Source organism: Myxocyprinus asiaticus, chromosome 32, assembly GCF_019703515.2.
Source record: "Myxocyprinus asiaticus isolate MX2 ecotype Aquarium Trade chromosome 32, UBuf_Myxa_2, whole genome shotgun sequence".
Lineage (NCBI taxonomy): Eukaryota > Metazoa > Chordata > Actinopteri > Cypriniformes > Catostomidae > Myxocyprinus > Myxocyprinus asiaticus.
In genome coordinates, this window is record NC_059375.1 from 16,464,026 (window position 1) to 16,489,135 (window position 25,110).

A 25,110-nucleotide genomic window follows, 5' to 3' on the forward strand; every position below is an offset into this window, starting at 1 on the left:
TTAAGACATATTGTATGTCTGATGGTAGTTTTCATTTCTAAGTACCCATATTCTTAGGCTTTAGAAGTGTGTTAAATGTGTGAGGATGTGTATTCATCAGCCTGTTACATGTCCAATATTTCAGAAAAGAACCCACATAATTTCTTCACTGTAAACCATAGATATTCCTTTATAATAACTTTTATTAACATTAAAAGACAAAACTGCAGCGCTGCCTATTTCCACCATTGAAATCTGCTGCTCGAAAGAACCCAGAAGCGTGGTTTCCTGCGGTGTGATGTCAGAGTAACTTCATCTATATGATGTCACAATGAGGTTTTTACGATGTCATAATGGTGCCACTAAGATGTCATAATGCAGTCTTGATGGTGTTATAATTCGATCCTTATGGTGTGATAATGGTCTTTATGATGCCTTTATGGGATTTTCATGACATAAACTAATTGTATTGCTAAAAGTCTTTGAATAGTACATTAACATAAATGACGTGGAAACCAATTCTTGCCAAATCCTCTCTTCAACTTCAACATCTGGAACCTTGATTCATGGTTTATTAAGGTACTTCTAGCTGCTGTTCTGAATTAGTGTCTTCGTTCATTACATTATATAACATTACAGTTAGGTTGGAACATTTGATTTTGGTGTGCATTTGTGAGATGTTTTGATACTGTTTTATCTCCATATCAGCTCCTCATTGATCTCGTAAACTAACCACGCCCCGCGTGATGTCGTTGTTGCGGTGGGTTGTGGGATATGTGGAGCGCACACATGGCTCCTCCCCACGTGTTTGAGTGACTATAGCGCTGCGATCAGCAACATGGCAGCGGCAATAGCGATTACTGTGATCAAGACGCACACACACAAACACGATAGATCGCAACGCTTCAAATTGACGAACTGAAAGAGATTAAGCCAACCCCAAAGAGTTAAGGGAATAACCACGATTCTGTCGTAAAATACAGGTTAGATTATAAACTTTAACATTAAGCATTTGTTTATTTAGTGGAACAACAGAGGCCTTGCTATGTATGTTAGTTGTGTTGAGAATATGTTGGCAGTAACAGTGCTTTACACTTGTATCAAAAGTTACATACGCATAAAACACGCATATAAACACATACAGATTGAGAATGTTAGTTAAATAATATGATCTGGGTAAAACGTGACTTCATGGTGTCTGATAGAGCTGCTAACATATCTTAGCACGTTGCTTTTTTATTCGCAGACTGTTGCAGATTTTCAAAATCTTTATTTGAAGTTTTCATTTTGGATAGATTACGTAGATGTATACGTTTTATAAAGTTGTGGGACTTCAGTATAGTGTTGCACGCCCTTGCATCAGTAACTAAAGATTAGCTGCCATGACAAATAATGATTGACAGTTTAGCATGATTAGATTCAATCATAACCACTTACATTTAATGTACACCTCTACATCTTCAGTGTTTTTGGTATTAATATGGATGGATGTGCTTCGTTTTTAAATCAAGTATTTTGGTGAAGTTGGGTGGATGAAACTAGCTGGGTAAGGCAGCCCAGTTTTAATGCACGTTAGTGCTGTATTGTTAAGCTACTTACTCTATTAGCAATATATAGACTAGTGTAAAATGCATTTAGTCAAAGAGCTACACTAATATATCTTATAATGGAGTCCATATAAGTTTGAATTGCTTTGCTTCAATATGTCTGGGCCTGTTTGTTGTCTGTAAGTAATTGGTCAGTTCTGTGTCTGCAGGGTTGAAATCCAACATCAGCTGTTCATTCTAGTCATCATTATGGCCAGTGGAGATGATGACGATCCAATTATACAAGAGGTAAACATGAACACATTTACCTTTTTTCCCAGAGAATAACCAAATTCCAACACCAGTGATGCACTAGCAACTTTCAGTATTCTTACTGATTTTCCTCTTGTTAGATTGATGTGTACCTGGCCAGAAGTCTTGTGGATAAGCTGTATTTATTCCAGGTAAGAATGACAGATAATATTCACACTTTTTAGTGCAGATAAACAATTGGTCGACCAATTGTGAGTTTTTCAATGGCTGATGCCAATTCTAATAACTGTGGAGCAGGGTGATACATATAATGCTGATATATACATATGACTGCTAATGAGACAATTACGAAATACTTACTCAAAGTACTAAAGTACTAACAGAAGTTGTTTTTTATCCATTGACGAAGCTGTCGGCAGGTTTTGAGACTGGTGCAAGTCGGATTTGCTAAAGGAATAGTTCACCCAAAAATGGAAATTCTCTCATCGTTTACTCATCCTCATGCCATCCCAGATGTGTATGATTATCTTTCTTCAGCAGAACGCAAAACAAAGATTTTCAGAAGAATATTTCAGCTCTGTAGTTCCACACAATACAAGTGAATAGTGACTAAAACGTTTAAGCTCTAAAAAGCACATAAAGGCAGCATAAAATAATCCAATGGTTTAATCCATGGCATCTGAAGTGATCAAATTGATTTTGGGTGAGAACAGACCAAGTTATAACTCCTTTTTCGCTGTACATCTTCCATTACAGTCTCAAATCAAAATCAAATCAAATCACATTTACTGTCACACAGCCACATACACAAGTGAAATGGTGTGTGAAATTCTTGGGCGCAGTTCCGATCAACATAGCAGTCGTGACAGTGATGAGACATATACCAATTTACAATAACATCAAATTAACACAACACAATTTAAAGTCTAATATACACATAATTACACACAACACAATATACAAATAATCACATGCACTGTACAGTATACAATACACACAATATAGATACACATTATTCAATAAAAAAAAAAAAGTATATATAGTATATATAGAATGTACAGTCTTGTACAGGTTGTATTGTACTGTATTGACATTCAGGCTGTCGGTTGATAGTAAGTTGTTCAGAGAGAATATAATTTATGACAGTCCGGTGTGAGATGTAAGAGTAATAAAGTGCAGTGCTGATGTATTTTGATCGTGGGTGATCAAGAGTTCAAGAGTCTGATTGCTTGGGGGAAGAAGCTGTCATGGAGTCGGCTGGTGCGGGTCCTGATGCTGCGATACCGCCTGCCTGATGGTAGCAGTGAGAACAGCCCATGGCTCGGGTGGCTGGAGTCTCTGATGATCCTCCGAGCTTTTTTCACACACCGCCTTGTATATATTTCCTGGAGGGAGGGAAGCTCACCTCCAATGATGTGTCTGGCAGTTCGCACCACCCTTTGCAGTGCTTTGTGGTTGTGGGCTGTGCTGTTGCCGTACCAGGCGGAGATGCAGCCAGTCAGGATGCTCTCTACAGTGCAGGTGTAGAACCGTGTGAGGATGTGGTGGTTCATTCCAAACTTCCTCAGCCATCTCAGGAAGAAGAGGCGCTGATGAGCCTTCTTCACAACGACGTCAGTGTGGATGGACCATGTGAGTTTCTCAGTGATGTGGACACCCAGGAACTTGAAGCTGCTGACTCTCTCCACTGGTGCTCCATTGATGGTGATGGGACTGTGTTCTCTGTCTTTTCTTCTGAAGTCCACCACAAGCTCCTTTGTCTTACTGACATTGAGGGAGAGGTTGTGCTCCTGACACCAGTGTGTCAGAGTGTGCACCTCCTCTCTGTAGGCTGTTTCATCATTGTCAGTGATCAGACCTACCACCGTCGTGTCATCAGCAAACTTAATGATGGCATTGGAGCTATGTGTTGCCACACAGTCATGTGTGTACAAGGAATACAAGAGTGGGCTGAGAACACAGCCCTGTGGGGCTCCAGTGTTGAGGGTCAGTGATGAGATGTTACTGCCCATTCTAACCACTTGGCGTCTGCTCGACAGGAAGTCCAGGATCCAGCTGCACAGCGAGCTGTTTAAGCCCAGAGCCCGGAGTTTCACATAAAGCTTGGAGGGCACTATGGTGATGAATGCTAAGCTGTAGTCTACAAACAACATTCTCACATAAGTGTTCTTTTTTCCCAGGTGGGAGAGAGCAGTGTGTAGTGTAGATGCAATGGCATCATCAGTGGAGCGGTTGTTGCAGTAAGCAAACTGCAATGGGTCTAGTGAGGGAGGCAGCACAGTGCAGATGTAATCTCTGATTAGTCTCTCAAAGCATTTGCTGATGATGGGGGTCAGAGCAACAGGATGCCAGTCATTTAAGCAAGTTATTTTTGATTGCTTTGGAACAGGCACAATGGTGGATGTTTTAAAGCATGTGGGGACTACAGACAAAGAGAGAGAGAGGTTGAAAATGTCTGTAAAAACACCAGCCAGCTGGTTCGCGCACGCTCTGATGACGCTGCCCGTAATGCCGTCTGGGCCCGCAACTTTGCGGATATTCACCCGTCGGAAGGATCGGGTTACATCCGCTACAGAGACGGAGAGTGAACTAACCTCTGTAGCTTCAGCCGCGAGAGCTCTCTCCGCGAGGGCGGTGTTATTTCCCTCAAAACGAGCATAAAATGTATTTGGCTCATCCGGGAGAGAGGCAGCGGTGTTCACGGCGGAGTTTTTATTCCCTTTAAAGTCCATGATGATGTTAATTCCCTGCCACATGCTTCTAGAGTTGGTGGTGTTAAACTGTCCTTCAATCTTGTTCCTGTACTGGCATTTTGCTGTTCTGATAGTTTTTCGGAGGGCATAACTGGCATGTTTATGCTCTTCCGCGTTCCCGGAATTGAAAGCAGAGGTCCGCACATTAAGTGCCGCGCGAACATCGCTATTTATCCATGGCTTCTGGTTCGGGTAGATCCATATTGTTCTCGTCGGAACGATGTCCTCCACGCACTTTTTGATGAAACACATTACGCTATCAGCGTAAAGCTCGATGTCGTCATCGGAGGCGGATCGGAACATGTCCCAGTCCGTGTGATCAAAACAGTCCTGTAGTGTAGAGTCTGTTTGGTCTGACCAACACTGGATCGTTCTGAGGGTGGGTGCTTCCTGTTTCAGTTTCTGCCTGTAAGTGGGCAGAAGCAGAATGGAAGAGTGGTCTGATTTGCCAAATGGTGGGCGGGGGTGGGATTTGTAGCCATCCTGGAAGGGAGAGTAGCAATGGTCCAAAACCCAGTCCCCTCGTGTGTTGAAACTAATGCGCTGGTGGTATTTTGGTGCGACTAATTTGAAACTGGCTTTATTAAAGTCCCCGGTCACAATGAACGCGGCCTCAGGGTGCGCGGTTTCCTGCTCACTTATAATCCCATACGGTTCTCTAGGCACAACCGTGATTTCAAGCTCGATTACAGTTCCTAGTACTTGTTGCATACGCAGAGTGCTAGATGGTGCTAGGAAATATAATCGAGTTTGAAATCATGATCGCCAAGGAGACTGCTGATGTCAAGATGTACACTAAAAAAGGAGTTATATTTTGGTCTGTTTTCACCTAAAACCAACTGGATTGCTTCAGAAGACATGGATTAAACCACTGGAGTCGTATTGATTACTTTTATGCTGACTTTGTGTGCTTTTTGAAGCTTCAAATTTCTGGCCACTGTTCACTTGCATTGTATGGACCTACAGAGCTGAGATATTCTTCTAAAAATCTTCATTTGAGTTCAGCAGAAGAAAGTAAGTCATACACATGGCATGAGGGTGAGTAAATGAGATAATTTTAATTTTTGGGTGAACTATTCCTTTAATTGGCAGAGCGGAAATGGTAATTGGCCGATAATCTTAAAATGGCCAAATATTGGCAGATTGTTCGGTTTATCATTTCATTACAAGTTTGTAACTTTTTTTTATTTTTTATCACGTAGTACCCAGTGCGTCCTTCTTCAATGAGCTACAGTAATGTGACTCATTTGGCAGCCAGAATTAAACCCAAGCAGCAAAAGGTGAAAGTTTCTGAAATTAATAGAATTAATAAGTTCTTTAAAAAGGCATGGAGGTCATTTTAAAGGACACATTTTTTCCTACCTATATCCAGGTCGAACTTGAGGTTGCCATGGATACCATGAGTCCAAATTACTGCCGCAGTAAAGGGGAGCAGATCGCACTTAATGTGGATGGCACATCTTCTGAGGACTCCAACACTTACTCCACGTGAGGAACATCAACCAATCCTTCATTTAAAACCAGCCTTTAGTATTAGTTCAAGTTCTTATATTTTTTCCATGTTTTCTTCCTGCTTGAAGGAAAATGATGGACAAGCAAACATTCTCATCAATCCAAGCAACCACAAATACATGCCGCTACGCTGCAGCTGTGTTTCACAAAGGTTTGCGTTTGACAATGTCAAATACCTATAGAGTGGAACAACGAAGATAAGTGGTTAGTGGTATAATGTCTTATTATTGGTATTTGTTGTTTACAGGAGAGCTCCACCTCACTCCATTGCAAGGTATTCTTCAGATGAGACCAAGCTTCACATACCTGGACAAAGCTGACTCAAAACATAGAGAAAGAGAGGCAGCCAATGAAGGTAGGATCTTGAGAATCACATTTTCCTTTATCTTTTGAGGTAACAGTTAATTGTACTATGAAAACTACGGTAACTTTCAGAACACAAAGCTTCCTTTTAGTTTTGAATATTGTGTTTTTTTTATATATATATATATATATATATATATATATATATATATATATATATTTGTGATTTACTAACTACTGTATCCATTAACAGCTGGAGACTCCTCTCAGGATGAGGCAGAAGATGATGTTAAACAAATCACTGTAAGATGTCAATCAAATGTTTCACATTGCATTTGTTAGACAGTAGCACATGACTGATTTTACATCCAGTAAATGTTTTCTATTCCATTTATTGTTTGCTTTCCCTTTGTTCAGGTGAGGTTTTCCCGGCCTGAATCAGAGCAGGCGCGTCAGCGGCGAATTCAGTCTTACGAGTTCTTGCAGAAGAAACAGGCTGAAGAGCCCTGGGTCCACCTGCATTATCACGGTATAAAGGTAAGTTTGATCATATGACCAACTGCAGCAACATACTTGACTGACATCCTATAACACTAATCTCATTGTAAATATCAGCTACAGAACAAACAAGGAAGTGTAAAAGAACAAATCTTTTATTCACCAATGGACTGCATAATTTTCAGTATTTATTATTACCATTTATACCATGGTCTGTTTGAATACTCGATTCTGATTGGCTGGAATGCGTGCGGTTCAAACTGTTGAATGCACAGGTAGTTCCAGTCAGTTTTAATCACCGTTCGATATTAATGCGCTGTTTGTAACCCTAGCAACATAACATTACAGAGCAAGCAGAGTGAGTTATAGTAACTGAGAACATTTCCTAACCACTTTCATCAGCATAGCTAATATAATGGAATTCAGCTTGTTTTACACGGAGGGTGAGAGAAGGAAATCAGGAACTATTAAATGCGTCTTTCTCTGTCCGGCAAGGCGATTCAAGACGATTTAAACTGTTATGTGTTGAAGTGCCGCCTATAGCCACTAGAGACCGCCAAACCGCTCACACATCTCTGACTCAAACGCTGAAGGACAAGCGCTGTTGTTTACAAAATGCAGGCAGCATTTTGTGGTGAAGCGCTACTTCTCATGGACAAATTGCGATTTCATTAATTCTGTCAATCGTGCAGCCTTTATGGATACCATACCAGTGTCTCAGAGGTCCAAATCTGCAGGTTCCAGAGTGTTTTGAATGGGTTTCCCCTTATTAAACAGTAAGTGCTACTTTTACTGTCACTGCCACATTTGTAACATTGGTTTTTCCACATTAATGTGAAAATGACAATGAATAAAAATAATAATAATAATGTATTAATAAATAATACATTTTCTCTAGAGTGCCAACCCCTCTACATTCTGTGGATGATATTATATCTGAATTATGCATTTAAATTCACAGTTTTGACCAAGTGTGTGGTCGCACTACATTTTCTCTGTGTCTGAATAGGCATAGCTGTAGATTTAAAATTAACCATAATTTTTTTGTTCTTCCAGTCAAAATTTGCGCTGCAAAAAAGATATGACAGCCGTAACTAATCAATTCTGGCAAGTGACCATGATATAAGCGGGATAATCCACAGCGTTAAACTATTTTAAATGCACTTCGTGGAGGCAACGCCACGTCGTGCATGCTTTGCCTCCACGTCGTGCATTTAAAATCATAGCAGTGGATTATCCCTTACTTAATGCCCATGTAAGTTACACTTAGGCATTTGACTAGGTGGTTTGCTCCTGAGTTAACTGTAAAAATGCCATATCAATACTTACAGTATACTGTAACATTACACAACAATAATTTATAGTATTTCACATGAAATGTTTTTGGCAAGTTGACATGCAATACTCCATCTGAAACTGAAACTCTGAACATAGTTCACCCAAAAATGAAAATGTTCTCATCGTTTACTCACCCTCATGCCATCCCAGATGTGTATTACTTTCTTTTTTTCTGCTGAACACAAGTGAAGATTTTTAGAAGAATATCTCAGCTCTGTAGGTCCATACAATGCAAGTCAACAGGGTCCAAAACTTTGAAGCTCCAAAATGCACATAAAGGCAGCATAAAAGTAATCCGTACGACTCCAGTGGTTTAATCCATGTCTTCTGAATCGATCTAATAATTTTTTTGGGGTGTGAGACAATTTTCTCTATAAATCTTGACATCTGCAGTCTCCTTGTCAATCATGATTTCAAGCTTGATTACACTTCCTAGTGCTTTCTATGCATACGTCAAGCACTAGGAAGTGTAATCGAGCTTAAAGTCATGATAGTGCCTAGAGACTGCAATTGCAAGATTACATCTTGAAAAATTACATTTTGGTTTGTTCTCACTCAAAACTGAATGGATCACTGATTAAACCACTGGAGCCTTATGGATTACTTTTATGCTGCCTTTATGTGCTTTTTGGAGCTTCAATGTTTTGATGACCATTCACTTACATTGAATGGACCTACAGAGCTGAGATATTCTTCTACAAATCTTGCTTTGTTCTACTGAAGAAGGAAAGTCACACATCTAGGATGGCATGAGGGTGAGCAAATTATGAGAGAATTTTCATTTTTGGGTGAACTATTCCTTGAATTGCGAGACTACGCACAAGTATCATGGTATTACCATGTTATATACATCATTGTACCAATGGCAGTACAATGTCATTAAATATTATAAATGCATGTTATTATTTATATTTATTTATTTCTCATTTGTTCTCATTCTATCTGTAGGACGGGCGTTCTGAGCATGAGCGACAGTATCTTTACTGTCAGGCCATGGATACCACAGAGAACACAGAGCTGGTGAAAACGCCTCGGTAAGAAGCCTGCGCTAAATCTGATGTTCTGAGTTCATTCTACCCCTAAACACTAGAGGGAGCCATTTGACTCCAACAAAACATGGTATGTTTTTGTTTTCCCCCCAGTGAATATCTGTCCATGCTTATGCCTCCTGTGGCTGAAGAAAAAGTGTAAGTAGAAAGACAACTTCCACTTTTGACGTTCTTTATGGTGTATTAGGAAATGGATCGTTAGGAACTCAAAATGTTTCGAAATTTGAATGGGATGAGCAACATTCGAAGCCAATGTAAAATCCTGATAAACACACCTGTGCCGTGACCGCATATTCTACATTAATTTGACATATTACCACGTAGCTTGGCAACCATAAACAGCCTGAAGTCAGTCTAATTAACTACATTTAGTGGGAAAATCATTTATTCTGATTATTACAGATATTATTTTTGAATACTGGTGTATAACTCTTGCTCTTATTCGCATTGTGCCTAAGAACACCCCTTACTTTTTTCACATTTTTTATGCTGATTTTGAGAGAATATCTGCTAAATTCTGCAGAATGGATTTAAACAGTAAAATATGTTAAATTCAGCTAAAAGTACTTCACTATTGTTGTTAACTGAACGCAAGGAGCTGGGAATGTTTGTAGAATTTTTTTATAAATTACAGCTCTTTCAGTTGTCTGAAATTTCATGTGCAGATATTTTGGTTTTTGTTTGTCTCCCCATTGTCTAGTGTCAAGCCGATGGGTCCTAGCAACGTACTCTCCATGGCCCAACTGCGCACCCTCCCCCTCGGTGATCAAGTCAAGACGCTTATGAAAAACGGTTAGCTTGACTTACATCATCATTTATGGTCTGCTCCTTTTTTTTTTTTATCTTTATACTGTTTTCTGTCCCTCTTAGTCAAGGTGATGCCATTTGCCAATCTGATGGGGCTGCTTGCATCAGGTACAGACTCCACTGCAGTACTGCGCTGCATACAGCAGGTGGCGCTGCTTGTCCAGGGGAACTGGGTCGTCAAGAGGTGAGGGTGTTTGTTTGCTTTTCTGCCTTATGTTTCAGAGGCCAAATTTGAATTGGATACGTAATAAATTATAAAAAGTCAAAGGTTCTGGACACACCTTCTTCATGTACTATTCAAAGAAATCAAAACTGTCTTTTGCATTTTTTAAACTCTTCAAAGTAGAATTTTCAGTCTGGGCAGCTTTGGTACATTAATTTTTTTATTTATAAGGATATAAATTCTTAAGCATAAAAATTTGTCCACAAAACTAATTTCAATTAAGATCACATGATTTTTAGTAGAAACATGAATTCAGGCAAGTGTGTCCAAACTTTTGACTGATACTGTAGAGACTGCTCTTTTTATTTTTTTATTTTTTATTTTACATTAATCCCCTTTTTCTCCCATTTTGGAATGCCCAATTCCCACTACTTAGTAAGTCCTCGTGGTGGTGCGGTTACTCACCTCAATCCGGGTGGCGGAGGACAAGTCTCAGTTGCCTCTGCTTTTGAGACAGTCAGTCCACGCATCTTATCACGTGGCTCATTGTGCATGACACCGCGGAGACTCACAGCATGTGGAGGCTCACGCTACTCTCCGCGATCCACGCATAACTTACCACGCGCCCCATTGAGAGAGAGAACCACTAATCATGACCACGAGGAGGTTACCCCATGTGACTCTACCCTCCCTAGCAACCGAGCCAATTTGCTTGATTAGGACACCTGGCTGGAGTCACTCAGCATGCCCTGTATTCGAACTCACGACTCCAGTGGTGGTAGTCAGCATCAGTACTCACTGAGCTACCCAGGCCCATGATACTGCTCTTTTTAGTGTTTAGGGTATCTGAAGCTCTGCTTAGCAAGTCGAAAGTTCGATTTATGTTTTTCCATTTGTTGTGGCAAAAATAGCTGAACGTTTGTGAATGTCTTTGGCAGTGACGTGCTGTATCCTAAAAACACCTGCAGTTCACACAGTGGAGTTCCTGCTGAAGTGCTCTGTCGGGGTCGAGACTTTGTGGTGCGAGGTTTTTCTAATTGAAATAATGTATTGCAGTCTTTTTGCCTGATATGATTTTCGCTAATAAAATTAATTAATTAATAAATGTTGACAAGCAGCATCATTATAATGCAGTGTTGTTAGTGAGCTAGAAATTGCCAGTGTTTCCTTTAATGCAATTTTTTTATTTTCTCAGTTGTGGCGATTCACTCAAGAGCGAACCCTGTTGAGAAAAGATGTTGCTGCTATCATAAAGGTTGGTCTGTTGAATTATTCTGGGAGTACTTCAGTGTAAAACCAGATGGTGCTGTAAGGGCCTGATTTGATATGTTCTGACCGAGCACTACTGCCTTCTTTGGCCATTGGTAGCCAGATCCTGATGAGTTTTGATCTTGATTAGCTATATTCCTTATCTGATTATTATTTTTTAATCTATGCTTTTTATTTGTCTAATGTTTTTTTTTTTTTTTTTTTTTTTTTTTGCTTTTAATGTTTGCCCCTTTTATGTGACCACAGCTGCCCCCAGAGGACGTGAAGGATTTCTTAGAGCAGATGTCTGCCCCTAGATTAAATAGAGGCTGGGAGTTCCTGTTGCCCACCGACCATGACTTCATCAAAAAGCACCCTGATGTGGCTCAAAGACAACATATGCTTTGGCTAGGCATTCAGTCTAAGTATGAAGTAGCCTCTTATTATTGACCTTAAACTTAAAGGTGCTGTAAGCAATTTTAGCCGTTCTGGAGCTTCCACCATACTAGCCGTTGGGTTAGCCACGCCCCCTCTTTCCAAGACCCTGCACACACACACAAACACTCTAGAGACCGCTATGTTGGAGCAGATGGAGGGGGGCAGGAGCAGAACTCCGTACCGGCACTTATACTAGCATATATGGGTTCCCTTCTGAATGCGCACAAAGATTGACAGTTAGAAAGTCTTCTAATTGGCTAAACAAACAATCTGACCACGAACATCTTTTCCTCTGCTGTTTTCCCAGCCTAGGGCTGTTACAGAGACAGATATGATATATCATGACACATATTTCAGTGATATCTGACTGGTAATAGAGGTGTTTTCTGCATGTCATTTAATTAAAAAAATCATTTACAGCACCTTTAAAGTTATATTCATTGCTCTTAAAGGGATAGTTCTCCCAAAAATAAAATTGTCATAATATACTCATTAACATTGTTCCAAACCCGTATGACTTTCTGTCTTCCATTTTATATTCTTTATTAGTGAGAGACCGATATATTGGCCAGGGCGACTAATCAGACGATATTTGGCCATTTTGCAATAATTAACATCGGAGTGTTACTGAACCGTGTTCGCTTGGCCGATTAACAATAGTGTTAACACTCTCTTCAAATTTGAGGATATGTTGCATAAAATCAGTGTTTGCTTCACTTTATACATTTTGTGAACATTTGATTTGCTGTTTTTTATATTATGTTTATCGGCATTTATATCGGACATCAGCCATCCGGCTCTCTAGATATTGGCACTGGCCATTGAAAAACCCATATCGATCGACCACTATTCTTTATCATTCATGATATGTTGCTAAAGGCCTTTTCACAAGACTCACATCTACTTTCCCCAGTGTGGAAAAATTTCAGCTTTGACCCTGTTTGCTGCTGACCTTACGAAGCACAGCCAATGATTTCTTGACAGTTTGCATTTTGTATCGTTTAGGGATGTGCACGAGTAATCGACTACTCAAGTACTCATTCTGCATCAACTAGTTGACTATTAAAACCACTACTTGAATATCGCAAATTGATTTTTTCACAGTATTTGCGCTGTGAGCAGCGCTGAATACAGTACTTTCCCTCTGAATCTCACACAAAGCCTCGCAATTGCAATTGAGTCCACTGTGAATTTGTGTTGTCGAGGTGCTGAATTAGCGAAGACATGATGACGCATCGTGTAGCACTAGCAATATTTGTAATATTTAGATTCTTTTTTAATTTTACTCTGTTGATATTCGGTTCTTGTTGGAATCATGCAAACCAATGGACATGGATCTGCTTTTGTGGTGGAAAGAAACTGTGAAGCGGTACAAGAAACTCAGAAGTTTATCAGACCAGTGTGTGCGTTAAATCACTTAAAATGGGCAGAGTGCATTTTATGAAAAGCCAACTTTCACCACTAGTTTTTCTAAATAATAACGTGTGAAATTATAAAAATGTGAGTTTATATGTGCATTACCCTTATGCCTTCAGCAGTGGTTTCTATGTTTTTAAGCTCCGGGTGAGTGCAAATGTTTTTTACATAAAAAAATATATATATATATATATTTTGTCTTTTTTTTTTTTTTCAAATGAAAAGCATTGTTTGTTGAAGTTAGCTTATTTTGAAACCATTCTTGGTAACGTTTGTGAATAAAACAAAATAAAAATTTCAAGTACATGCCATACTTTTTATTTTTAACTTGCATTTTAATTTGAGTAATCATTTACTTTTTTTTTTTTTGTGGGGAGAGTGCTCGACTACAAAATTTCTTGAAAATGCCCATCCCTAGTATCGTAATGAAGGCAGTGGCAAAAAAAAAAAAGTGTGCTGGTCTAGATGCATCAAATTGTACAACAAAACGTTGTGTTGACGCAAGTTGCTATCTGATGAATCAGATCGTATTGTACCTCCAATAATGACCCTAACCTATCACAAAATTAAAAATGAGGCCTTTTTGGTGTGTTTGTGTGTGTGATGCTTGTGTCGAGAGGTGCATTAAAGCCCTTATGCAAGTCATGTGAAAGGGCTTTAAGGATATTGTATACAACTTGTTGTAAATGGAAGGTAAATATCTCAGTCTCCCAGTGAATCTAAATAAAGCACTGTATTTCAGGTTGGAAAAGGTTTTTAACTTCTCAAAAGAGGACTTCATGCCTAAAAAGGATGCTCAGATAGGTACGTTTTGACTTTGTTATACATTTAATGATCTTCGTTCTCAACACTTCAAGTCATGCTACGTAGTTTTTGTTTTGCATATGTTAAAGAGGTAGTTCACCCATAAATTAATAATCCATTCAATATCATTTACTCATCCTTATATTATTCCAATCCATTATGACCTGTATGATTTTTGGGTGAACTGTTCCTTTATTAACATTTCGCGTTTGCTACAGAGCCCGTTCACGTGAGTGGAGAGCAGCGTCTCAAAGCTGCCAAGGACAATGCTCGACAGAACCACACCACTATGCAGAAGGAATTGGATGCTCGTAGACTGAAGGCATCCAGGCTCCCTGAGGCCTCAAGTGAAGCCTTCACCCCAATGCAAGTCAAACAGGAGCCCATGAGTGACTCTGAAGAGCCCATGGACACCTTAGGCTCTCTCACAAACGGCTCCATCAATGGTTACCCGAACTCTACCTCTCCAATCACAGACCCTCATAATGGACATGGGGTCAGCAACGCGCCCACACCTGAGCTCCAGCACTTTGTGCGAAACACTTTCCTTAAGCATTATGTGCTGTGTCTGAGCGAACTGAAGAGGCTATTTAACCTGCATCTGGCCAGCTTGCCCACGGGTCACTCAGTTTACGGCCATGTGACAGACCGTAAGCTGCAGGACACCATCCTCCTGAGTCAGTGCAAACAGATCCTGGTGCCTGTAAGTACCGAGACCTGATCTGTCAGAAACAGACATTTAGTTCTTTATCTTGAGTAGCAAAATTATCTTAAAACAGCAGACTGTGAGATGGAAAAAAACAGAACCCAATTATAAATTTGAGTAATGATAATTTATAATGTGCATCTGACATACAAGTAGGGATGCACCAAAACTACATTTAGAAGCTTGTACGGGCATGAACAAATTGCGTGGTAGCTCAGCTAATAAGAGCGATGCACTTGAGGTGCAAAAGACCAAGGACGAGTCCTGAATAGCACATGAGCTGAAAGTTTCAATAGTTTTCAACTATTGCTATTCCATTTTTTATCTCGTATTTGCTTTTTATGACACTTTTGGTTAGGTTTAGGTTAAAAGACATGCTTTATTTTTTTTATATGTTCCTTGAGGTTCATTTATAATATTAGTAAAGTTTTTTGTTAAAAAAAGAGTCACATATTTGTAAAACATGCTGATTTTCCACCCTCATTCTGACCCTCTGTCAGAAACGCTCAGTTTTGGTACTGCTTCTCCTTTAAGACTTGACAGTAAACGCCCACTTTTCTGACCTGCTCTCTCTACTTGCCATCTCACCACTATTGGGCGGACTACGGAAGAGATTGAAAGTAAAGTAGGCATTGATGTGTTGTTGTGGAGGCTGTCAGGTGGAATTCCATGACGTCACAATGTGGAGGAAGTAGAGAACGAGTCGTTTTGGCAGCTTGGTTTCAACAAATGCTCTCTTTGCATAGAAGAGGAAGTTTTGAGTTCTGAAACTTACAGTATGTTTTTATTGTACAGTGACCTATTATATGTCAAAAGATTAAGGAAAATTTGATTCCTCATATCATGACCCCTTTAAGGTTTAGCGTTAGGGGTGCACCAATCTAAATCGGACGGTCTTAAATCTGTGAACGGTGATCGTGCCTAAATTTAGGACCGATCTTTTTTGCAGCACACAGGGAATCACACATACTCTAATGAATGAGTATGAATGAGCTAATATAAACTGTCAGACATGCTGTAATTCTGATGAATATGCTGGTTTGTTTTAAAACATGTAAGAATTACACGTGTATGAATATTAAGTTGCCCGTTTTCTAGAGTTATTACGGTAGTAAATCTGACTCGCTGCACAGTGAGCATGGAGAGGATAAAGATACTGCAAACGGGTATAAAAACGAATGAAACTACAAATAAACATGAAAATACAAATCCTAGTATACGTGATGTAATGCGAGTCGTGACAATCAGACGTTGTGTGGAGCAATAGAGACTGTTTGAACGATCATGAGTTCTTTCAGCTTCACTCCCTTCAACATGTACTCTCTCGGTAGCAATCAAACTCATGTATTATTTGAGCTGTAAAGTTGTTTAAATCGTCATTTTTACAGTCGTTTTAGGGTTAGTTGACATCGTCATGGCAATGAAGTTGTAAAATTGGCTATAACTTTACACAGAAAAGGTTACGTGATTTTATCACACTAAAATCATGTTAACATGCATATTGTCTTGTGGCTATACTTTTGAAACAGTGAGTATTTTAATGTTAACAGATTGACCCCATTCACTTCCATTGTAAGTGCCTCACTGTAACCCAGATGTTTGCTTTTTTTTAAAGAAAAGGAGGGAAAAACCAAAGTTATTTTTTGTGGTAATCAATATTATATCACAAATGCTGCCAATTGAGCTTAACTTGTTTTGAACCTGGAATATCCCTTTAACACCGTTTTTGCTAATGAAGTTTAAATCAGAGATGCTATCCAGACATCCTAACTCTCATGAGTCACGAGCCAAGGAAGGATCGTGTAACTAATCTAATGCAAAGGTCTTTAGAAATAATCAGCCATCATCATTATATTGCTTAATTTTACAGTAATGTGCAGTGTTTGACACATAAGATTTTTAACAAAGCATTAGTCTTCTGCTTTATTGTGTTAATAGGAAATATCAAGTAGAATAGAATAGAAGTTGAACAAGAAGTCCTGTAACAGATGGCATGGCCCCCACAGAGCCAGATCGCAACATCATTGATTCAGTTTGGGATTACCTTTCTGCCAACAACCTTGAAAAACTGTGCGCAAGTGTACCTAGGAGAATGGACCCTTCACTAAGCTCCGCCCCCCCCTTAGTTACGGTCGCTTGCTCTGACAAGCTCAGCAGAACTCACCATAGGAATGAATGGGGAATTGCCGTGAACGGTGAATGAGGAATGACACTTTAATCCATAGCATGCTCTTCTTAAAATTTATTTAAAGATTTTTTATCTAAAAGAAAGAAAAAAAAAAACCACTGCGTGTATCCTTTCTAGGTACCACACGACACACTTACAAGTGACCTAGCAATGACAGGGTTTTTTTTTTTTATTTAATTTTTTGGATCATTTCGCTAAAATCCCGCTTAAAACTACTCAAACAAACATTACTCCCGTAGGCTTTTATTGGAAAAAGGCAAACGAGAAATGGCAGCAGGGCAACATTTGCTAAGACAGGATTGGTCAGAAGCACTTTTAAGGCAGGTCTTAGCGAAGAGTCAATTGGTGCTGTTTTCAAGGCGTAGGATGTTCACACCAAATATTGAATTAGGATTTTTTGTTTACTCCACTTTGTATGAAGTTAATTGAAGTGATTTATCAGGACATTCTTTCCAGGTCTTTCTCTTCGAGGACTTGACAGAGAAATGTACTTAATTTAAGTGAGATTCTGTATTGACCCAGCTGTGATTTGTGTGTTGTGTGTAGTTTCCTCCTCAGAGCAGTGCCACCGCAGATGAGCAGAAAGTGTTCGGCCTGTGGGAGAGTGGAGAAAGCTTTGACAAGGTAATGTCTATGAATGGAGTTTTTCTTAGTTTAAGTGCTGTATTGTGAACATGTCTTCACTGTGAGACTCAATACTAGTTTTGTCAATTAAGTCCAAAATCCTTCATCACCCCCACTCCCCCTCCACAGCACCGTCAGGTTCTGTTTGAGATCTTCATGAAGAACTATCGTGTCAGGAGAAATGTGATCCAGTCTCGTCTCACACAGGAACTCGGTGATGCCGTCACCAAAACAGATGTGGATAGACTGCTCAAGGTACCTTTACAATACTGGATTCAATGGTCTTCATAATACAAAAATGTCAATAATCCATACAAATAGCAGTTCAATTTTACAGTTCCCGGTACCAGTTTGTATACCACAGCAAAAATGCACACCGTAAGAAAGTTACAAATTAGAAATATTAATTTAAAACAGTGACATGTAGCCTTCAAGTATTTCTCAACTAAGCAATTCAAGTAAACAGATATATATAGAAAACAAAGTACAAAGAACAAACAAATAAAAACAATGGAACAAAGATAATAGAACAAAGTTTTCAGGTGTCCAGCAGCAGTATCAAATATTCCAGTAAACATATTTAAAATGTTACAAATCATCGACTTTAGACTTTTTGTGATAGAATCATTCAAGCGTGCATTTTATTTGTTCTTTAAGTAAATGGACCCATTTTATGGTTTAATTTCAGGAATGCTGTACAAGCTTAGGAGGGATGTGGTACCTGAAGGGTACCGTGCACTCCTGACAGGAAGAGCAGGAGCCCTGGGGATCACGTCAATCAACTCAACTCCCTCAAGTCTAGTGAGAGTAAACTTTGCACAGGGAGGCGGAGCAGACACATGAACCAATCACTGCCTTCAGCTTATGAAGACTGGGGCAGGGGACGTCCATCCACTATTTTGGAGAATCTGCATAAGTTAACCCTTCGGAACGCAAAAATGAGTGTACTCGAGACCACGTCTGGTCCGAACACATCACCATCTCAGAAAAAGGGCTGAAGATCTGTTTGATCCTGTGCAAGTGTTCCAGGAAAAAATAAGTCCAAAGAAATGTTGTATGCTGAATGCATACCTGGACTTTCAGTCAACTGGATTTTCTTTTGGTTCTGTTTTTTATGACCTGTTATGAAAGTAGTTATTACTAATAAAGATGGGAGGAGATAATGGTTCATCTTATTTTGTCCTGTTTGTGGCCTTTGGGAGCTTCCTGTCAGATTTGTGCCTTGTCTAGGATCTTTAGTTGACTGAAAAAAAGGATGTTTTGGTTTAATAACTTGATTTTATTGCATATTGTTTTGTTTTTTTCTTTCTTGAATCGTTTTTTTTTTTTTTGCCCCACATTGAAGTATGAGTACTGTAACCAAAGAAGTAGAGGGCACAAATACAGCATACTAACAGATTTGAAAGAGCACTAGATCATGTCAAATAAATTCTCTGAACTTCTTGCTTTGTGAAATGTTAATTTCTCTGCTCTCATTGGGCCAAATGAAGACTGCAAAGCTCCCCATTCACACTATGCACTTTAGTGCCCTTTGTTCTCTGTGAAATGTTTACATCCCTTCTGAAATATGTCAGTTGTAAACCCCAAAGCTCTGACAACCAAAAATGGTTCTCGATTTGACAAAACATTTTGCGAGCACTTTGGATCAAAGAACAAGAATTATGCTGACAATCTGTGTTGGTCATTTATTTATTTATATTGCATTATTTTTTTTAGGATAAAGTCAGACCTAAAGATAGATTTGGATCAAAGGCAGGTCTGAGAGTTAGATGCTTATTGCTGGAGTCCATGAATGTAATTTGCAGTTGTGTTTGATAAAGTATATTTAAGTGCCACTTCATCATATTTGTCCAGTTCATTTAAGACCATTTACATGTACATGAACAAATTAAGTTCTCATGAAAATGAAATATTTTGCCTCTATTGTAATGGTTATACTTAAAGGGTTGGTTTACCCAAATGTGAAAATTCTGTCGTCATTTCAAACCCATTTTACTTTTCTTTTTTTGTTAATGACTTTTCTGTTTATTTTTTTGCATGAAACAAGACGAGACAAAAATAAAGTCATATGGGTAAGGGTAAGTAAATGATGACAGAATTTCACGAAAATTGTGAAAGTGTAATATTTCCTGTCACTGGTAAAACGGGTTATGGAAATTGTAATATTTCACATTTAGAGGTTAAAGCTGTTTAAAGGGGGTTGCTGAACTGTTTTTTTTGAGTGTGATAGAAAGTGCCTCTTAATTATTCAGGGGAAGTATTGTACTTTGTTATTAAAATCTGACATTTATGACTGAAGCAACCTTCCCATACACCTATAGTAAACAACATGTCTGTGTTTTCAAACTCCTGTACACCTCCTCAATGTAAAACATATTTCTTGTCAGTTTTTAAAGCATTCCACATATTCAAAGACTCACTGTAAACATTGTTGCCAAGTCTGTGGTCACATACTCAGACAGAAGGGGATTTTCAGCAACCTAAACATAACAGTAAGCAGGTTTTTTATTATTTATTTTTTGTTATTGTATATCATTCTAAATAAACGCTGCAGCTGAAATCTCATCTCCAAATCTAATCTCAACCCTAACCCAGTGTACATAGTACACTGAAGAAAAAAACAAACGGGAAAACGCAGGTTGTCTGATTTACTAAATCATACAGTTGAAGTCAGAAGTTTACATACACTTAGCCAAATACATTTAAACTCAGTTTTTCACAATTCCTGACATTTAATCGTAAAAAACATTTCCGGTCTTAGGTCAGTTAGGATCACTCTTTTAAGAACGAGAAATGTCAGAATAATAGTAGAGAGAATGATTTATTTCAGCTTTTATTTTGTTCATCACATTTCCAGTGGGTCAGAAGTTTACATACACTTTGTTAGTATTTGGTAGCATTGCCTTTAAATTGTTTAACTTGGGTCAAACATTTTGGGTAGCCTTCCACAAGCTTTTCACAGTAAGTTGCTGGAATTTTGGCCCATTCCTCCAGACAGAACTGGTGTAACTGAGTCAGGTTTGTAGGCCTCCTTACTCACACATGCTTTTTCAGTTCTGCACACAAAGTTTCTATCGGATTGAGGTCAGGGCTTTGTGATGGCCACTCCAATACCTTGACTTTGTTGTCCTTAAGCCATTGTGCTACAACTTCGGAGGTATGTTTGGGGTCAGTGTCCATTTGGAAGACCCATTTGCGACCGAGCTTAAACTTCATGGCTGATGTCTTGAGATGTTGCTTCAATATATCCACATAATTTTCCTTCCTCATGAAACCACTATTTTGTGAAGTGCACCAGCCCCTCCTGCAGCAAAGCACCCCCACAACATGATGCTGCCACCCTCATACTTCACGGTTGGGATGGCGTTCTTCGGCTTGCAAGCCTCACCCTTTTTCCTCCAAACATAACGATGGTCATTATGGCCAAAAAGTTCCATTTTTGTTTCATCAGACCAAAGGACATTTCTCAAAAAAGTAAGATCTTTGTCCACGATGTGCACTTGCAAACTGTAGTCTGGCTTTTGTATGGTGGTTTTGGAGCAGTGGCTTCTTCCTTGCTGAGCAGCCTTTCAGGTTATGTCGATATAGGACTTGTTTTACTGTGGATATAGATACTTGTCTACTTATTTCCTCCAGCATCTTTACAAGGTCCTTTGCTGTTGTTCTGGGATTGATTTGCACTTTTCGCACCAAACTATGTTCATCTCTAGGAGACAGAATGCATCTCCTTCCTGAGCGGTATGATGGCTGCATGGTCCCATGGTGTTTATACTTGCGTACTATTGTTTGTACAGATGAACGTGGTATCTTCAGGCATTTGTAAATTGCTCCCAAGGATGAACCAGACTTGTGGAGGTCCACAATTCTTTTTCTGAGGTCTTTGCTGATTTCTTTTGATTTTCCCATGATGTCAAGCAAAGAGGCACTGAGTTTGAAGGTAGGCCTTAAAATACAGGTGCATCTCAATAAATTAGAATATCGTGGAAAAGTTCATTTATTTCAGTAATTCAACTCAAATTGTGAAACTCGTGTATTGAATAAATTCAATGCACACAGACTGAAGTAGTTTAAGTCTTTGGTTCTTTTAATTGTGATGATTTTGGCTCACATTTAACAAAAACCCACCAATTCACTATCTCAAAAAATTAGAATACATCATAAGACCAATAAAAAAAACATTTTTAGTGAATTGTTGGCCTTCTGGAAAGTATGTTCATTTACTGTATATGTACTCAATACTTGGTAGGGGCTCCTTTTGCTTTAATTACTGCCTCAATTCGGCGTGGCATGGAGGTGATCAGTTTGTGGCACTGCTGGGGTGGTATGGAAGCCCAGGTTTCTTTGACAGTGGCCTTCAGCTCATCTGCATTTTTTGGTCTCTTGTTTCTCATTTTCCTCTTGACAATACCCCATAGATTCTCTATGGGGTTCAGGTCTGGTGAGTTTACTGGCCAGTCAAGCACACCAACACCATGGTCATTTAACCAACTTTTGGTGCTTTTGGCAGTGTGGGCAGGTGCCAAATCCTGCTGGAAAATGAAATCAGCATCTTTAAAAAGCTGGTCAGCAGAAGGAAGCATGAAGTGCTCCAAAATTTCTTGGTAAACGGGTGCAGTGACTTTGGTTTTCAAAAAACACAATGGACCAACACCAGCAGATGACATTGCACCCCAAATCATCACAGACTGTGGAAACTTAACACTGGACTTCAAGCAACTTGGGCTATGAGCTTCTCCACCCTTCCTCCAGACTCTAGGACCTTGGTTTCCAAATGAAATACAAAACTTGCTCTCATCTGAAAAGAGGACTTTGGAACACTGGGCAACAGTCCAGTTCTTCTTCTCCTTAGCCCAGGTAAGACGCCTTTGACGTTGTCTGTGGTTCAGGAGTGGCTTAACAAGAGGAATACGACAACTGTAGCCAAATTCCTTGACATGTCTGTGTGTGGTGGCTCTTGATGCCTTGACCCCAGCCTCAGTCCATTCCTTGTGAAGTTCACCCAAATTCTTGAATCGATTTTGCTTGACAATCATAAGGCTGCGGTTCTCTCGGTTGGTTGTGCATCTTTTTCTTCCACACTTTTTCCTTCCACTCAACTTTCTGTTAACATGCTTGGATACAGCACTCTGTGAACAGCCAGCTTCTTTGGCAATGAATGTTTGTGGCTTACCCTCCTTGTGAAGGGTGTCAATGATTGTCTTCTGGACAACTGTCAGATCAGCAGTCTTCCCCATGATTGTGTAGCCTAGTGAACCAAACTGAGAGACCATTTTGAAGGCTCAGGAAATCTTTGCAGGTGTTTTGAGTTGATTAGCTGATTGGCATGTCACCATATTCTAATTTTTTGAGATAGTGAATTGGTGGGTTTTTGTTAAATGTGAGCTAAAATCATCACAATTAAAAGAACCAAAGACTTAAACTACTTCAGTCTGTGTGCAGTGAATTTATTTAATACACGAGTTTCACAATTTGAGTTGAATTACTGAAATAAATGAACTTTTCCACGACATTCTAATTTATTGAGATGCACCTGTACATCCACAGGTACACCTCCAATCAGAAGCTAATTGTCTAAGGGCACAGTTAAGTGTATGTAAACTTCTGACCCACTGGAATTGTGGTGTAGTCAATTAAAATTGAAACAATCTGTCTGTAAACAATTGTTGGAAAAATTATTCGTGTCATGCACAAAGTAGATGTCCTAAACGACTTGCCAAAACTATAGTTTGTTAATATTAAATCTGTGGAGTGGTTAAAAAATGAGTTTTAATGACTTCAACCTAAGTGTATGTAAACTTCTGACTTCAACTGTATATTATTTGTGATCTATATAACAAAATTGTGTTTTTTCAATAAATTTGTTTTCTTTGCTTTTCGATAAATGTCATTTTCTAAAATGTACACTCTACTAGATTACATTATGTAGGGTAAATGTGAACCAATCAAGTATGTTCAACAACATGGGCAAGGGGATTTGTTCACAGCAATGCTTTGCTTGGGACTTGAGGCGGAGAGAGAAAATTATGGAATTAAGAGTTGTTTTAAGCTGTTTTGAACAAGGTGAGAAAAGGAGGAGAATTAATAGTGTTTAATGTTGTTATTTGTGATTTAGAACCGATTCTGATATTCTAGGTTACAATTGTGTTGAAGAATGGAGCTTTTGCTTATGTTGAGGATGGGTACCCAATGAATGTTTGTTGCTTTACTCGAGGAGTAATACCGCTTTGCATTTAGCATGCTAATGTGTCCTATGCAGCGTAACAGTGCCCGCCCACTTTTTCAGCCGTGTGGGTTCCGGAAGTATTTCCCCCATTTATTTCTTCCATAGACTTTTTACAAAATCCTTCATAAAAGAGTTGTAAGCCATGAACCAAACCAACCAGCTCCCAGGTGAATCACAACATCACAAACTTTGTTTTGAGACAAAAAATATTTGAAAATCGGACATAAAGACAAAGGTACAAGACTGTGTACTTACCGTCTTTCATGAGGGCATGGACTACAATCCCATGAAGCACTGTGAATGATGTCATTGAATAAAAAACGATTGATTTTAGGTTGTTTTCTTTAAGCATAGAAACAATATATTTTACGTTTATTGCAAAATATTCCAATATGTACAAATATACAAGTAGTTTAAGGGTGAAGGGAGGCCGACTCGATTACGTCATTCACAGTGCATCATGGGAGCGCGTGATCACTAGGCAAGTTTCGTGAGTTTCATTGTCCGTGGTTCTCTGATTGGTGGATTTTTCTCTGCTGTACTATGGGTAATGTAGTTGTTTTCCATGAATTCCGCTATCAAACATGATTTTTAAACAATGAAGATGAAATAACGCAGACAGATGGCTTCAACGGAAGCATATACTATCGATGAACAACTTTGTAACTACAATAGGTCTGTCTTTAAATGTTAATAAGTTATAATTGAAAATCAATTAGTCTATGGAAAAAATTAATGGGATTTTTACTTCCGAAACCAGACTGTTGCACTCTATTGCTAGCTAAAAGTTAACCAAGTAGCATAAGTTTAAAATATAAAAGAGTAATGTGACAAAAAATAATATGTAAAACTGAAGAAATGAATCATGTTTGGGACACATATAAAATCACTTTGATGGTACATTAGGGAACATAATTCCATTATGTTAAAATTAAATAAATGATGTTTTCTGACAAAGAATTAATGAGCTAAACCAAGAAGAAAAATATATTGATGCAACTTGATTAATGTGGAACTTATGCACGTGATTAAATCATGTAAATTCAAAGCATTTTTTTTCAGTGTCTAATTCACATTTTTAAATATGAAAATGATATGCAACCTCACACATAATCTTCCCTGCATGTGCACTATAACAATAATTGTGTTCACTTTGATGAAGATAAGGAAGAGATGTAGCAAGTATTGTCTGTACTCTGTGTTCTGTTTTCTGTCACCCTGATAAAGTCATTACATAATACCATGCTATGTCACTGAAATCT

At 38.9% G+C, this 25,110-nt stretch overlaps 1 protein-coding gene across 2 annotated transcripts; it reads left to right on the plus strand.

Annotated features, from left to right (window-relative positions):
- The first annotated feature begins 791 nt into the window (after positions 1-791).
- LOC127423161 (DNA-directed RNA polymerase III subunit RPC5-like) lies at positions 792-19,465 on the plus strand. 2 transcript variants are annotated; one of them, XM_051667279.1, is made up of 22 exons: positions 792-962; positions 1,444-1,525; positions 1,736-1,814; positions 1,919-1,969; positions 5,734-5,811; positions 5,904-6,019; positions 6,112-6,194; positions 6,291-6,398; positions 6,600-6,649; positions 6,764-6,883; positions 9,131-9,216; positions 9,325-9,369; positions 9,932-10,023; positions 10,102-10,222; positions 11,140-11,221; positions 11,397-11,456; positions 11,717-11,874; positions 14,046-14,107; positions 14,326-14,810; positions 17,548-17,625; positions 17,755-17,880; positions 18,314-19,465. In XM_051667279.1, the coding sequence occupies exons 2-22, from the start codon at positions 1,512-1,514 to the stop codon at positions 18,368-18,370; spliced, it is 2,151 nt and encodes a 716-aa protein (XP_051523239.1). In that variant the 5' UTR covers positions 792-962; positions 1,444-1,511; the 3' UTR covers positions 18,371-19,465. The 2 variants fall into 2 exon arrangements, with proteins under 2 accessions (XP_051523239.1, XP_051523240.1); XM_051667280.1 differs by lacking the exon at positions 1,444-1,525.
- The last annotated feature ends 5,645 nt before the right edge of the window (positions 19,466-25,110 follow it).

Coding starts and splice junctions, on each gene's coding strand:
- LOC127423161 (XM_051667279.1), top strand. Junction 11,222..11,396: donor GTCGGGGTCGAGACTTTGTG/GTGCGAGGTTTT, acceptor TTATTTTCTCAG/TTGTGGCGATTCACTCAAGA. Junction 14,108..14,325: donor TAAAAAGGATGCTCAGATAG/GTACGTTTTGAC, acceptor CGTTTGCTACAG/AGCCCGTTCACGTGAGTGGA.